The 15940-nt window shown below is 37.1% G+C and overlaps 3 protein-coding genes and 3 long non-coding RNA genes across 6 annotated transcripts in view; 1 reads left to right on the top strand and 5 right to left on the bottom strand.

The window, feature by feature from the left end:
- Positions 1–2215: 2215 nt before the first annotated feature.
- LOC113469296 lies at positions 2216–3563 on the bottom strand. Its single transcript, XR_003392758.1, has 3 exons — positions 3477–3563; positions 3051–3317; positions 2216–2307 (listed from the first exon to the last, which is right to left on the bottom strand). It is a non-coding gene; the product is annotated as an uncharacterized LOC113469296 (long non-coding RNA).
- Positions 3564–4304: 741 nt separating this feature from the next.
- On the top strand, positions 4305–5209 carry LOC113469295. Its single transcript, XR_003392757.1, has 2 exons — positions 4305–4635; positions 4753–5209. It is a non-coding gene; the product is annotated as an uncharacterized LOC113469295 (long non-coding RNA).
- Positions 5210–5420: 211 nt separating this feature from the next.
- Positions 5421–6447, bottom strand: LOC113469297. Its single transcript, XR_003392759.1, has 2 exons — positions 6056–6447; positions 5421–5920 (listed from the first exon to the last, which is right to left on the bottom strand). It is a non-coding gene; the product is annotated as an uncharacterized LOC113469297 (long non-coding RNA).
- A 1484-nt stretch (positions 6448–7931) lies between these two features.
- Positions 7932–10118, bottom strand: LOC103513751 (85/88 kDa calcium-independent phospholipase A2-like). Its single transcript, XM_008478600.3, has 4 exons — positions 10063–10118; positions 9073–9259; positions 8461–8674; positions 7932–7946 (listed from the first exon to the last, which is right to left on the bottom strand). The coding sequence occupies exons 1-4, from the start codon at positions 10094–10096 to the stop codon at positions 7932–7934; spliced, it is 450 nt and encodes a 149-aa protein (XP_008476822.1). The 5' UTR covers positions 10097–10118.
- A 1695-nt stretch (positions 10119–11813) lies between these two features.
- LOC103513750 lies at positions 11814–12877 on the bottom strand. The gene is made up of 2 exons (XM_008478599.3): positions 12533–12877; positions 11814–11991 (listed from the first exon to the last, which is right to left on the bottom strand). The coding sequence occupies exons 1-2, from the start codon at positions 12724–12726 to the stop codon at positions 11814–11816; spliced, it is 372 nt and encodes a 123-aa protein (XP_008476821.1). The 5' UTR covers positions 12727–12877.
- Positions 12878–13848: 971 nt separating this feature from the next.
- LOC103513749 (mitogen-activated protein kinase 1) overlaps positions 13849–15940 on the bottom strand; it is a gene marked incomplete at its 5' end in the record, with an annotated part of 55633 nt that continues 53541 nt past the window's right edge. Inside the window, 2 exons of the mRNA XM_017445940.2 lie at positions 13849–14280; positions 15243–15361. Coding sequence (XP_017301429.1) covers positions 15245–15361 — 117 coding nt within the window. The remainder of the gene's footprint in view (positions 14281–15242; positions 15362–15940) is intronic.

Here is a 15940-nt window from a genome sequence, read left to right as displayed (position 1 = left end):
TCTCAGTGATATGATAAGCTAAATCAATAGAGAGCAAATTTAACCAATTTGAGTCATTATTGAAGTCAAATATTTGATTTTTGAAAAAGCAAATGCTACTTTACCGTTCCTAATCGAATTCTGTACTTAACTAAATCGAATCAAATATTTGAGCAAAAAAAAAAAAAATGTGACAGGGTGCCACAAGTTTAGGATGGAAGAACTCTATTATTGAGTTACTTCCTCTGAGTTACTGCTAGTTTTTTCTCAGTGTATGATAAGCTAAATCAACAGAAAGCAAATTTAACCAATTTGAGTCATTATTGAAGTCAAATATGTATTCGATTTTTGAAAAAGCAAATGCTACTTTACCGTTCCTAATCGAATTCTGTACTTAACTAAATCGAATCAAATATTTGGGCTGTGAAGTGTGTAACTGCAGGCTAACTGTCCTCCATATCCTGTCAAATGTGACAAGGATGCGACACGAAACTTTTGGTTAAGACCGGTGCAACGGTTGGCGGCATTTTACCGCTTTTATGTGACGGTAAGAAAACTTTGAACTTTCGTCTGATAGGCTGCGGGTTCGATTTCCGCCCGGGGCGTATATTATCCTGAACGGATAATGGAGCGAGCGATAGTCCAAGCAGGATGTTCCTTCAGTACATCGACTAGCTTTTGTAGACCGTACAATGAACACATCTGAAACATTTGAGGAAATTTTAAATGTCAAAAGCATTTACTTATATTTAACACATTGGACACCAGCCTTTTTTTTCCAAGTCTGCTGCCTGGTACCAGACAAGCCATAGCCTGGTACCAGAGGAAGATTCATAGATTCGTAGAAGCTCAACCCATCCTTTGGGGCTGTCCAGCCCCTACACCTGCCTCGGTGGTGTAGTGGTCTAGGCGCTCGACTGGTAAACAGGAGGGTGTGGGTTCAATCCCAGCCGAGGTATGGAATTTTATCCTCAATATATTTTGAGAATTTGACCACAATAATAGTAGTAGCCTACTGCTGGAGTAAAGGGACTTTTCAGTCCTATGCGAGCAGTATAAATAAGCACTATTATTATTATTATTTACACCTAAGCCTCAGTTTGGGCTTTTTGTGTATAGGGTTAAGCTGGGTACCAGAGGAAACTATTCCTCATAAGAAATACATTGAAATGTGCACCAGTGTCACAACGTACAGAACTACAACACTCTCCCACTCCCGTGACCCTTATATGGGTCACATGTACCAGACTTCAAATGATAGTGTGACCCTTATAAGGGTCACATGTACCAGACTTCAAATGATAGTGTGACCCTTATAAGGGTCACATGTACCAGACTTCAAATGATAGTGTGACCCTTATAAGGGTCACATGTACCAGACTTCAAATGATAGTGTGACCCTTATAAGGGTCACATGTACCAGACTTCAAATGATAGTGTGACCCTTATAAGGGTCACATGTACCAGACTTCAAATGATAGTGTGACCCTTATAAGGGTCACATGTACCAGACTTCAAATGATAGTGTGACCCTTATAAGGGTCACATGTACCAGACTTCAAATGATAGTGTGACCCTTATAAAGGCCACATGTACCAGGCTTCAAGGCACTGTGACCCGTATGTGGGTCATGTGGTGTCAAATGTAAATACTCTAATCAGCCAGTGGCAAAATGCTTTTGAATACACTAGTTCTCAGTCATCCTAAAAAAGTTCGAAATGGATCACTGAAGTAAATCAAAGTTGAATATTGTTGGTAAACAGATGGTTGGTCATCTGGGCAATCATGTCCTGCTGGCTTTCCCAGGCAAACTCAGACTGGGGGAGGTTACTCTGTTGAGGCAGATAGTTTGTTGTCAGAGGGTGAAACTCGCATCACTAAAAATGTTAGAAGTAGGTAATACAGTGATCTTCTTGTGATGTGTCAGTAACTCGGAGCTTACCTCTCTGGATATTTTGACCAGAACGGGAATCTTATGCTTCATGACTGCAAATGTTTCCTCAGCTTCTAACAAGTTTGGAGTCCGGAACAAACTGTGGAAAGGTGAGCAAGAGATGTGATGTTAGATAAAAACCAAGGAGTCACAAAAAAAGTATTATTAAATATTTATTTAAAGTATGGTACCTAGTATTTAGTATTCATTTATTATTATTATTATTATTATTTACTTATTTATTTTTTTTTCATACTGATGTGATTTGTGTAGTATTCCACCAGGTAGCTACCTACTCAATTGTCCATCCGGTTTGAACATATTCATTAAAAACGAGAATGCCATTTTGCATAGCCTGTGATGTCAAGTCCTTGTTTGAAATAAACTTTTATTTCCTAAAAAAGAGGTACAGAAAATGATATTTTTATTCAGAGGCCATTTGTTTCCACCAGCCATTCCAGTAAAGAAGATTTCACAAATAATTACTATTTCTATGAATCGCTTTACTTAAAACATTAATAGGTATTGTACATATAAAATCTCATTAATAAGTTTAGAATCACAAATCAAAGTTCCCAGATTGTTTCTCAAGAAAATGACTCACATTAAACCAAACACTTGTGTGATTTTAATGTCAACACTTGCTCTATACCTTGAAACCTGAGCTTGAAACTTTCCATGATTTCATTGACGAGACCTTGTTTAGACTGCTGGGGTAAAGGGACTTTTTAGTCTCATTCGAACAGGATAAACAAGGTATATTCTATTCATGTGACGGGATGGTTGTGTGTTTCTACGTTTTCCCAGATTGTTTCTCAAGAAAATGACTCACATTAAACCAAACACTTGTGTGATTTTAATGTCAACACTTGCTCTATACCTTGAAACTTTCCATGATTTCAATTTCATTGAGAATAAATTACATCACTTTAAATTTTATGAATCATTGTACCATACCGATGTACTGTAACACTTACTCAGAAAAAGGAACCGCAAAGGTTTGGGGCCAAACCTTCAAACAAACTATTCAAGGATTGTGGTGAAACAAATACAAGTTTTCCCAATACCCTTTAGTATCAGACAAAAGTTCTCAAACAAAGAAGCTTCCCAAAGGAGAACTATACAAAACACACCTTACCTTCGGTATAATTTCAACTAATTGGTAGGTAACATATCCCCTGAGTTGGAAAAGGAAAGAAAGTAAAAAATCTACTCAGTAATCATCTAGATATTCTAGGCACTATCATTAATCATAATCACACTTTATTATTCTCATGGTACAAAATACAGCACACAATCACACATATCAAACACCAACTGATCTTGCTCAAAACATTTAAACAGCGGACAAGAAATTATCTTAGGAAATTATTTAAACTAGGTATACTGGAGTTTTAGAATTAACCTTTTATATTCCTTCCTGATTTATTCAAAATCAATTAAGGAAAAAATTAATTGAGTGATGAAAAAAAATCCTGACTGAAAAGAGAAACATTTAAACAGCGGACAAGAAATTATCTTAGGAAATTATTTAAACTAGGTATACTGGAGTTTTAGAATTAACCTTTTATATTCCTGATTTATTCAAAATCAATTAAGGAAAAAATTAATTGATAAGAAATATGCCCACTCTACTAAAGTGATAAAAGATGAAAAAAAATCCTGACTGAAAAGAAAAGTAGGAGAAGCTAGCCAAAGGTCACACATGAAATGAAAGCATAAAATCAGGGGTACTCAAAATGTTCGTTTTTGCTCTCCCTAATTAGCTTGAATGGTAGCATGTTTGGCAGGTTGCCTCGTAATCCCTATGTCACGGGTTTGAATCCCACCCAGAGATGCATCTTTTTTTTTAAGTAAAGAAAAAGAGTTTTGTTTTTTTGTTTTTTTTTTTTTTTTTTTTTTTTTTTTTTTTTTTTTTTTTTTTTAAGAGGTTTGACAGAGGGAACTGTAACTCTAGGGTCTTATCGTCCCGAAATCGGAGAGAGAAGGAAGACAGGATAGGAGAAAGCCAGCCGTTCCGAGAACGAACATTATCCCATCAGGATAAAATCCGCCCCGGGCGGGAATCGAACCCGCGGCCTAGCGCTTACAAGGCAGAGGCACTACCAACTAAGCTAACTAGGCTGGCAGATGCATCTTTTTATATCCCCGTAATTTCGGAAATTCTTCGAACTTTTTGCTAGCGTTATCTTGAACGTTAGCGCACGTGCCTCGTAAGCGCTAAATCGCGGGTTTGATTCCCGCCCGAAGATGCACCTTTATATCCCTGTTAATCTACCAGGATTAAAATCACGAGATAGTCTGAGGTCATAATTAAGACTTACGAAAAAGAGGCCTAAAAATATACCTACTTCAAAGAAAATAATTTGAAAGAAAAACACGCTTGTCAAAGACATCAACAATAAAAATTGTAATAAATAATAAAATAATTAATAAATACAATTTAAATCGAAGAAAAAGAAAATTAATTTAACTATACAGCATGGCAGACTTAGACAAAGTGATGGCTTTGGTGAAGAACCAATATTTTGTCATCGATGGGAATCAAACCCAGGACACTCTGTTTAGCAGACGAGTGCCTTGACCAAATTGAACTTTTAATTCATTGGCCTTTGGATATAGTCCAATTTTGGCATTACTATAACTCCCATGTCCTTTCTTATCACAGAGAGTTTTCAGTTAATCCAGAGTTTAAGAAATGCTGGCTTGTGTAAATCAAATAGGTCACTGTGTAACTATATCTTAGTGCCTTTTACTATAACTCCCATGTCCTTTCTTATCACAGAGAGTTTTCAGTTAATCCAGAGTTTAAGAAATGCTGGCTTGTGTAAATCAAATAGAGGTGACGCCAAAGAAAATCCTTTACACTGTGTAACTATCTTAAGTGGTAATTTCGGGCATTATAGGTTTTACTCTAATATCATCTGTTTTTAAAGGTTTGGGTTTTAGTCTCTTTTTATAACTCTTAAACAAGACAGTCTGAAGGCTCAATCATTTATACATTTATATGGCTGTAAGATGGATAATGAACTCTACATACCTACCTAACTATAAAAGGTAACTCGAGAATGTAAAAGGAGGATCTTAAATATAACTGTTAGTGCAATAATTCTTCGAAGAAAGTAACCCGGTTTGAAGAACAAGCCACATCTTTTTTTAACAGCTACCTATATGCTAAAAAGGCCAGTTTTTTTCTGGTCGAGATTTCGCTTATTTCGTAAATTTCTCGCCCATTTGATGAGAGAGGCATTCGAAGAAGCTTAACTCATCCTCTAACACTGGTCTCTACCTCTACACTTAAGCCTCGGAGTGGACTTTTTGTGTATGAAAATGAGAGACATACTACGGGATGGACATGCTACGACACAGATCACACAAGACTAATGTACCATCTTGTGTATCATTGACGCAAGGGAATAATAGATCAAATAAATCAAGTTACTTTAATTTAAAGTCAATAACACGAAGTTATTGCCCTAATAAATTTATTTAGATAAGGAGAGACATACTACGGGATGGACATGCTACGACACAGATCACACAAGACTAATGTACCATCTTGTGTATCATTGACGCAAGGGAATAATGGATCAAATAAATCAAGTTACTTTAATTTAAAGTCAATAACACGAAGTTATTGCCCTAATAAATTTATTTAGATAAGATGTTGGAAAAAATAATTAAAATGGTATTTAAAACAACACTAATCAACAAAACAAGATGAATACAAAGTAATAAAAAGATATATCACAAAATACAAATAAGTGTTAGAAAATAATACAGAGTTTTTATCAACTAGATAAGAAAAAAGAAAAGTTAATAAGTTAATATCTAGAAGTGTTATGGGTTTTATTTTCATTTTCCAGCAAGTATCACAAAATAATATAATTCATTATCTATTATATCTTTAAATAAAAATTATTTTTCTTTCTTCAAGATTGCAACTTGGTACAAAATGAATAGCTGAATGAGCTAAAGCAAATTTAGCTAATAAACGTATTTTCTAACCTTACACTTTTTGGGCACATTATCTATTATATCTTTAAATAAAAATTATTTTTCTTTCTTCAAGATTGCAACTTGGTACAAAATGAATAGCTGAATGAGCTAAAGGAAATTTAGCTAATAAACGTATTTTCTAACCTTACACTTTTTGGGCGTATAAAATTTGACACCAAAATTCATTAGTTTTTAATAAATGGTCATGTGAAATGTTGAAAATTTCACACAACATCAAATTAAACCTGGCAGATGGGAATCGAAAGTATATAGAATTATAGAGGAAAGTAAAAAAAAAAAAATCAAGTGATCAACATTACAGAATTACGATCTAATTACAATTAAGTTAACAATAATGAAAAAATAAAGATTAAACGCTTGGAAAATACTTATTAAATGAAAATAATATGTGTTACGATTTTTAATTAAACGGAATTTCAAGCGCAGAAAACAGTAATGCCAGGTTTCACAGTCCGATACTTAATATAACTAGAGGATTCATCTTTCAGATAGAAACAAGCAGGGTCCGTCCCTCCGGGAATATCCTGTCTTCCTTCTCTCTTCGATTTCGGGACGATAAGACCATAGCAGTTACAGTTCCCTCTGTCAAACCTCTTAAAAAAAAGGAACTTAGAGCTTTTTTTCCAAGAGTTTTTTGACAGAGGAAACTGTGACAACGGAGATTTTATCTTTCCGAAGTCGAAGAGAGGAGGACAGGATAGGAGAAAACTATCCGTTCCGAGAACGAACCTCATATGGTTAGGATGAAATTCGCTCCAGGTGGCAACCGAGCGCTTAAAAGATACAGGCGCTCTACCTTCCAAGCTAACTATAGGCTGGCTGTGTTAAAAGGTGTGTCCACACATAGTCGACCGTCTGTCGCGTCGATCGATGTGGACTGAACCGTCCACACTGCCATAGATTTATCTCGGCGATCGACGGCCGGTCGACTATGTTTGGCCACAGCTTTAAAACTCACTCAGTTAGTTTGATCATGATGATTCTAGTACCAATGACCTTGAAGCTGGGCAATCAGATGGTTTTGCCCATTCATCTCATCTGTAGCTCTGTTGATTCTGCCCGGGGCAATTACACGCGGTCATCAATCAGGCATAGGCCATAACGTTATGAAATAGGTAACTACAAAACCAAACCTCTTAAAAAAAAAAAATCTAACTAATAGATTTTAGACTTTGGATTTAAATCAGCCAATTAGACTGTGCCTAATCCAATTAGATCAATGGCTCAAAGTGTAATGTTGGGGAATCAGAGGATTGGAAAATTTGGAATACTTATAATCCAGGTGACCTCGCCTAAAGATTTCAAACCCTGTGGGTACGCATACACACTGTGTACCTATTACACAGCTATCCTGTATGAAAAGTTAGGTTTAATTTGTTTTGAAGAAATGAAATGAGGGTGTCTACACTATACTTACTTTAACCGTCTTTACCTCGGCTGGGATTGAACCCACGCCCTCCTGTTTACCAGTCGAGCGCCTTGACCACTACACCACCGAGGCAGGTCGACAATCCCTCCATCGACAAATATTTGTAGTTATATACTCGTTTTTCGATTGCAAATATTTCAACGGGTTACTTTCTGGTGTTCTCGTGTTGACCCAGCACCTACATGGGAACTATTGTGTCTCTTCTCGCCCATCTGATGAGAGGCATACTACGGGATGGGCACGCTACGACACAGACCACATGCATCTAATGTAGCGCTTCTTTCGTCGCTTAGAAATAAAAAAGGCGGTGAAACACTCTTTTTTTAATGAAGGTAGACTCTTCTCGCCCATCTGATGGGCGGTGTGTCTCTTCTCGCCCATCTGATGAGAGACATACTACGGGATGGGCACGCTACGACACAGACCACAGATGGGCGAGAAGAGCCAGCTAACTTGTCATCACAGCCAGAAACTCACTACCAACACTTCACGTGAGCTCACGTGAAGTGTTGGTCCCGTGTTCAAATCCCAAATTCGCACTCGTATTTCGATTGCAAATATTTCAACGGGTTACGCCGACCTTGTCTGTACACGGGAAAAGGAGATGTTAAAAATAAGATCGACAAATATTTGTAGTTACGTACTCGTTTTTCGATTGCAAATATTTCAACGGGTTTACGGGTTACATTCTGGTGTTCTCGTGTTAACCCACCACCTAAATGGGAAGTATTGTGTCCCTTTTTGCCCATCTGATGAGAGGCATACTACGGGATGGGCACGCTACTACGACACAAACCACATGCGTCTAATGTAGCAGTTCTTTCGTCGCTTAGAGATAAAAAAGGAGGTGAAACACTCTTTTTTAAATGAAGGTAGAAACTCACTGACAACACTTCACGTGAGCTCACGTGGCGTGATATGTCATAGCTACTCATTTTCCTCAAGAGGCTGAGTTGGCCCCGCAACATCTAGTCACGTAATCAATCATTTGCATGAAACAAATTTTTGACCCTGCTGGGAATCGAACCCGGGTCTTCCGCGTGCAAGGCGAGCGCAGTGACCACTACGCCATGGGAGCTATTGAAGAGTACAAACTCACCTTGGCGCCTATAGGAACAGGGGGCGGGGTTCCGTTCCAGGTGCCCCCTGCCCTGCACCCCACCCCGCACCCCGGCATATCTAGGGTGCACCTCGCCGCTCCCACAGCGTGTAGAATATACAGGATCCTATCTGATATGTTATCTCCTCCTCCTACCCCTCCAGATGATTGAGAGGAAGCAATGTGACGCGCTGTCATGCCTTCTTCACCATTTCTGAAATCAATGAATAGAGGAAGCACAGCTTAGAAGAAGGCGCGCGAACGTCAAGAGTTCGAAGCACCTCTTCTTCTTTTTCTTCACCTTTTCCCGTGTTCAGACGGGGTCGGCGTTTTTCGTCAGCCTCTCAATCAGCCCTAACTAGCTTTGGGCTGACATTTAGTTTTGACTACAATTTTTACGAGTGGATGCCCTCCAACCTTTGCTATTTCTTTAGCAAGGGAAATTCAGGCTGGTATACTCCTTGTTTGAAGTCCCCCAGCCAGCCTTTTTAAAGTCCTCCATCTTTTAAAGATATTACAGCAATCAGGGCCCTGAAATGTCCCTTCGCGACACCTAAAAGCCCGGGGCCCTAAGGTTCGTTCTCGGAACGGCTGGTTCAAAGAACTACTTACAAAGCGTTAATATTAGCTCCAAACACAATCAGAGCTTGCACGATGGCCGGGTTCTTGCCTCGGGCTGCCAAGTGCAAGGCGGTGTTGCCGCTGTTGTCCACGAGTTCCACATCTGCCATACGTGACAACAGGGCCACCACACACTCCAGACGGTTGTTCAGGACCATCTTGTGAAGGGCCGTGCGACCTGACGAGGAAAAAGAGGACGAAATATAACAATGGACTGTTTAAGTATTGTATTGTTGGTTGGTATCCAATGCTGGAAATGGACTACCAGTAGTACCAGGTACCAATTCATTTTCCTCGGGGAAATGACCTGGTAAGTACTGCATGTTCAAGTAGGTTCGTAGAAACAACCCAGCCACTACACCTAAGTTCTTAGATCGGGCTTTTTGTGTATGGAGTTACTTAAGCATGTTAGTGTTGCCTTATGGCGTAAGCGGCAAGCATACTGTATTGTTTAAGTATGTCTACGTACGTACTGTATTGTTCAAGTAACTAAGGACTGTTTAAATATTTCGGTCTCAAATCTTCTCTTACATATTTGTGTCCTATGTTCTTTTAATAGTCCTATGAATTCGGTTCACTTAAACTCTTTTCCTTGGAAGCCAGCAATGACATTGTAGGGAAATATTGGTAAGCCAGAGATAGAATGACCCAGTACTCAAATAACCCGATATTTGTTAACAACAATGGGAGGAGTTGACACAACATAGAGTTCTTTGGAGGCAAGCAGTCTGGTTGGCACGGGATTCACATATCCCTAATATGACATCGGAGTGAGTGAGTGTGTTTGTTAACAACAATAAGTTTAATAGAGGTTTAACGTCACTCTATAATTGTATCAAGTGTATCAGGCTTATTTGGCGACAAGGCCATCCATCCGAATACCAACCACGTATAATGTTGCTTAACTTCAGCGCTCCATTGGGAACTGATCCATTTAATTGCATTCAATCAATAGCAATATGGATCTTGCTAAAAACTTACCTTCAAAATCTAAAGCGTTAATATTATAATTCATATCGACCAAACTCTCAATGACAGCCCTGGATGAAGACCAATGTAGCAATATGAGCAGTGACCACTACGCCATGGGAGCTATTGAAGAGTACAAACTCACCTTGGCGCCTATAGGAACAGGGGGCGGGGTTCCGTTCCAGGTACCGCCTGCCCTGCACCCCACCCCGCACCCCGGCATATCTAGGGTGCACCTCGCCGCCCCCACAGCGTGTAGAATATACAGGATCCTATCCGATACGTTATCTCCTCCTCCTACCCCTCCAGATGATTGCGAGGAAGCAATGTGACGCGCTGTCATGCCTTCTTCACCACTTCAGATAGAAAAAAAAAAAAAAAAAAAAAAAAAATCATTGATATCCCCCAAAAGAGCATTTTGTGTGTAAAAGTTTTCCGCCTAATTTCAATTTCTTTGATTTTTTTTTTAAACTTTTTTTCAAATTAAAAATCCGTTATCTTGTAAAATTTTGAGCCTTGATTTGGGCCCTTTTTCCGACCAAGTTCTTCAACTGAATTAGTTAAATGTGAAACCGAGGCAATCCCGTTCTCAAAGAAAGATTATTTTAATAGTAGTAGCCTACTGCTGGAGTAAAGGGACTTTTCAGTCCTATGCGAGCAGTATAAATAAGCACTATTATTATTATTATTTACACCTAAGCCTCAGTTTGGGCTTTTTGTGTATAGGGTTAAGCTGGGTACCAGAGGAAACTATTCCTCATAAGAAATACATTGAAATGTGCACCAGTGTCACAACGTACAGAACTACAACACTCTCCCACTCCCGTGACCCTTATATGGGTCACATGTACCAGACTTCAAATGATAGTGTGACCCTTATAAGGGTCACATGTACCAGACTTCAAATGATAGTGTGACCCTTATAAAGGCCACATGTACCAGGCTTCAAGGCACTGTGACCCGTATGTGGGTCATGTGGTGTCAAATGTAAATACTCTAATCAGCCAGTGGCAAAATGCTTTTGAATACACTAGTTCTCAGTCATCCTAAAAAAGTTCGAAATGGATCACTGAAGTAAATCAAAGTCTGGAGTAAAGGGACTTTTCAGTCCTATGCGAGCAGTATAAATAAGCACTATTATTATTATTATTATTATTATTATTATTATTATTTACACCTAAGCCTCAGTTTGGGCTTATTGTGTATGGAGTTAAGCTGGGTACCAGAGGAAACTATTCCTCATAAGAAATACATTGAAATGTGCACCTGATAAGTGTAACAACGTACAGAACTACAACACTCTCCCACTCCCGTGACCCTTATATGGGTCACATGTACCAGACTTCAAATGATAGTGTGACCCTTATAAAGGCCACATGTACCAGGCTTCAAGGCACTGTGACCCATATGTGGGTCATGTGGTGTCAAATGTAAATACTCTAATCAGCCAGTGGCAAAATGCTTTTGAATGCACTAGTTCTCAGTCATCCTAAAAAAGTTCGAAATGGATCACTGAAGTAAATCAAAGGTGAATATTGTTGGTAAACAGATGGTTGGTCATCTGGGCAATCATGTCCTGCTGGCTTTCCCAGGCAAACTCAGACTGGGGGAGGTTACTCTGTTGAGGCAGATAGTTTGTTGTCAGAGGGTGAAACTCGCATCACTAAAAATGTTAGAAGTAGGTAATACAGTGATCTTCTTGTGATGTGTCAGTAACTCGGAGCTTACCTCTCTGGATATTTTGACCAGAACGTAGTTTGTTGTCAGAGGGTGAAACTCGCATCACTAAAAATGTTAGAAGTAGGTAATACAGTGATCTTCTTGTGATGTGTCAGTAACTCAGAGCTTACCTCTCTGGATATTTTGACCAGAACAGGAATCTTATGCTTCATGACTGCAAATGTTTCCTCAGCTTCTAACAAGTTTGGAGTCCGGAACAAACTGTGGAAAGGTGAGCAAGAGATGTGATGTTAGATAAAAACCAAGGAGTCACAAAAAAAGTATTATTAAATATTTATTTAAAGTATGGTACCTAGTATTTAGTATTCATTTATTATTATTATTATTATTATTTACTTATTTATTTTTTTTTCATACTGATGTGATTTGTGTAGTATTCCACCAGGTAGCTACCTACTCAATTGTCGATAAAAACCAAGGAGTCACAAAAAAAGTATTATTAAATATTTATTTAAAGTATGATACCTAGTATTTAGTATTAATTTATTATTATTATTATTTATTTTTTTTTCATACTGATGTGATTTGTGTAGTATTCCACCAGGTACTCCAGGTAGCTATACCTACTCATTACTCAATTGTCCTCACAAGGCTGAGTGCACCCAAACTCCAAGCATTGACTAGCTTAGTTTTTTTTTTTAACAACAATATGAATATGAATCAAACCTGGGACCTCCAGCATGCAATCCTAGTAATTAGTATAATACCCACTAGATCAATGGAGGTTACCAAAAGTTCTTACCTAAATGATGAGTTTGATGAGTTCCAAGGTCTGTGCAATACAATCTCATACTCTTCCTCCTGGACGCCATACAAAATCATGCAATCATGCCGAGACACAACTGTCCGATCACTGTATTTCTCTGGACGGACTTCCACCACCTTGTTTGGATTTGAATCCGGTTTGAACATATTCATTAAAAACGAGAATGCCATTTTGCATAGCCTGTGATGTCAAGTCCTTGTTTGAAATAAACTTTTATTTCCTAAAAAAGAGGTACAGAAAATGATATTTTTATTCAGAGGCCATTTGTTTCCACCAGCCATTCCAGTAAAGAAGATTTCACAAATAATTACTATTTCTATGAATTGCTAAATTTTCTCAATTTTCTCCACCTGAGTGTACTACACCGAAATATTTAACCTACAAAACTTACAACACTTAAATTTTGTTAAGACACTCGGTTTTGTATCAAAGAAATTTTAAATGCACAAATATTAACTTTTTTTTAGGCCAAACAATAAAACAGATTTTTTCTTTAATGGATATTTTTTGTTTATATTTAATCTTTTGAATAAATAAAATTACAGAGAGAATCAATCAACAAACATACAAAAAATATTAGAACATAAAGAGTTAATATTGAAAGATTAAAAATGGTTTTCCTGAGCTAGGAGGTTTGATAAGTGTTGTCCTACTTAAAAAAATGTCCTACTTAAATGTCCTACTTAAAAAAATAATAATAATAAAAAAAATATTTACAATGTTTTTTCTTTCATTTGCTTTCTTTTTCTTTTCTTTATTATTTTCTAAGGATTTTTCACTGCCTACGTTATATTTGTAGAGATATATAAGAATCCAATATACAAATCTTTAGGCTAAAGTTGAAATTCGTAATCTATTGATCTCAGGTACCATAAACATTCCACACAAATCGGGCCATGATATTGCATACTTCCCTGAGATAGGCCATTAAGCCTTCATGAGCGTGTAAAGTTGGCGGGAAATTCGAAATTTTGATTTTTTTCCCGCAACTTGTACAATCTGAATTCATTTTTTACTTTTCATCTTTAGTTTGCACGTTTATATTATACTTTTCATTTGTATTAGATATTAAAAACAAGCGAATTACAAAGCAAACAAAAATAAATATATGTTGGCGGGAGAAATTCGAAATTTTGATTTTTTTTCCGCAACTTGTACAATCTGAATTAATTTTTTACTTTTTATCTTTAGTTTGCACATTTATATTATACTTTTCATTTATATTAGCTATTAAAAACAAGCAAATTACAAAGCAAACAAAAATAAATATAAAATAAATTTTAAAAATTGCCGCCGGGACAGCTATCTCACGTCGTCCGAGCTCATCCTAGCCCGGTACATAAACACACCGTCAAGAGAAGAATAACTAGGGATGGTGTAATTTTGGGATTACAACGATATATCGGTAAATAAATCGATATATCGCGATAAAATACATCGATATATATATCGGTTTTCAATACATCACAACATCCGTCACCCCAGGAACAGCCAAACATAAACTACACAATACACATCAAACCTCCTCGGAAGCTCATCAGGATAATTAAATCAAAGACAAAAAAAGAAATCAAAATTGAATTAATAAAAACGAGACGTATATAAATAGATATTTTATGTTAATTAATGGAATTCAGGAGATCAAACCAAAGGCGAGAGAGTCGCCGTGATGGAAAGTCGAAACGTGAACATGTTCCTCTTCGCTAGCAGCCTCGTCAGATTATCTGAAAATTAGGCAAGAGAAAAATCAGATCAGAATAGTAGGAATTTAATAATTTATATACTTTTCCCCCCTGTAAATATGCGATAGTTATAAGGCCTCGTCGTCAGAATATCTGAAAATCAGGAGAGAAAAGAAAAATCAGATCAGTATAAATAGAATTATTTATATGGTTTTTCCCCCAATAAATTTAATATTATGTGATAATTATATGGTTTCATGCTTTATATCCCTGTTAATCTACCAGGATTAAAATCACGAGATAGTCTGAGGTCATAATTAAGACTTACGAAAAAGAGGCCTAAAAGTTATAAGGCCTCGTCGTCAGAATATCTGAAAATCAGGAGAGAAAAGAAAAATCAGATCAGTATAAATAGAATTATTTATATGGTTTTCCCCCCAATAAATTTAATATTATGTGATAATTATATGGTTTCATATGATATTTAATTCTTCAACTGTGGCAAGCTACCTGTCTGCTCACATACGCGATTGCCCAGATGCTCACCCATCCGGACACTAATCACGCGCAATATTGCTTATATATCTCCAGTGATCGCTGGGGAACGTAATATCGTCGCTGGCTGGGCATTAAATTAAATCTTCTTTTTCTCCCTAACCTTTTCCTGCTCAAGTAGGGTCGGCCAGTTTCTTGTCAGTCCCTTCCAGGCAGCCCTATTGTGTACCTCATGCCCTGTTAAATGTTTCATTAAAATTGATAAAGGTACGAAAACAATCAATCAATGTTTTATTGTGTATTTTTATACAAGTATGTTCACAATTTATAACTTACATCTACGCTTAACACTAAACAAAATTAATATGATAAGAAATAAGAAAACAAAGTCAATACTAAAACCATACAAAAAAATCCCCCCTTTTCCAGAACTAGCTCGGTGAGGTAATCCAAAAGAACTAGGACCTTTTTATTAGATTTTATGACGGGATTGGAATCTACCTACTTACCACTAGATATTGGGGTCCTCTTGTTTGAAGACTCGCGTCTCTTCAAAGATAAGTCGCTTCAGGGTTTCCTTGGGTAAATCATCGAGCTCCATGGAGAATCTGAATGGTTCTTCCGCTACCTATAAACACAAAGTAATAGGAAAGAATTTATAAATAAAGTGGTACTATAAACATATCCTAATTCTACATACAGTCTAATAAATAAAGCACTAATACCTAATTTTTCCCGATACTGAATAATTTATATGGGTTCCCCCTCCCTCCCTCCCTTGGAATTTGTGACATTTAAATGGTTTCTCCCTTTTGTAATATTTATATGGGCTTTTTACTAATTGCTGTTTAATCTTTTTGTAATATTTACAAGGGTTCCCCTTGTTTTGTTTGTGTCATTTATATGGTTTTTCCATATGGGTTCCCCCTCCCTCCCTCCCTTGGAATTTGTGACATTTAAATGGTTTCTCCCTTTTGTAATATTTATATGGGCTATTTACTAATTGCTGTTTAATCTTTTTGTAATATTTACAAGGGTTCCCCTTGTTTTGTTTGTGTCATTTATATTGTTTTTCCATTTAGTGGAATTTAAATGATTTCTCCAGTACTTGCAAGTTGAACTAAACTGTTCTTTTCCCTTACTTTGAAGAGATTGATATGGTTTTTCCGATATTTAACATTTTTTTCAAGCTCTCTCTCTCTTGTGT

Source organism: Diaphorina citri, unplaced genomic scaffold (assembly GCF_000475195.1).
Source record: "Diaphorina citri unplaced genomic scaffold, Diaci psyllid genome assembly version 1.1 scaffold1019, whole genome shotgun sequence".
Lineage (NCBI taxonomy): Eukaryota > Metazoa > Arthropoda > Insecta > Hemiptera > Psyllidae > Diaphorina > Diaphorina citri.
Note: the sequence above shows the minus strand (reverse complement) of the source record. Positions and strands in the feature narration are given on the sequence as shown.

What these genes read in the sequence shown, in the direction of transcription:
- LOC103513750 (XM_008478599.3), bottom strand. Translation starts at nt 12,726, where the DNA reads ATGGCATTCTCGTTTTTAATGAATATGTTCAAACCGGATTCAAATCCA. An exon ending in TCATCAAACTCATCATTTAG is followed by an intron (nt 11,992 to 12,532) that starts GTAAGAACTTTT and finishes ACCTTTCCACAG; the next exon opens with TTTGTTCCGGACTCCAAACT.
- LOC103513751 (XM_008478600.3), bottom strand. Translation starts at nt 10,096, where the DNA reads ATGAATTATAATATTAACGCTTTAGATTTTGAAG. An exon ending in TAACGCTTTAGATTTTGAAG is followed by an intron (nt 9,260 to 10,062) that starts GTAAGTTTTTAG and finishes TTTCCTCGTCAG; the next exon opens with GTCGCACGGCCCTTCACAAG. An exon ending in GGAGCTAATATTAACGCTTT is followed by an intron (nt 8,675 to 9,072) that starts GTAAGTAGTTCT and finishes CATTGATTTCAG; the next exon opens with AAATGGTGAAGAAGGCATGA.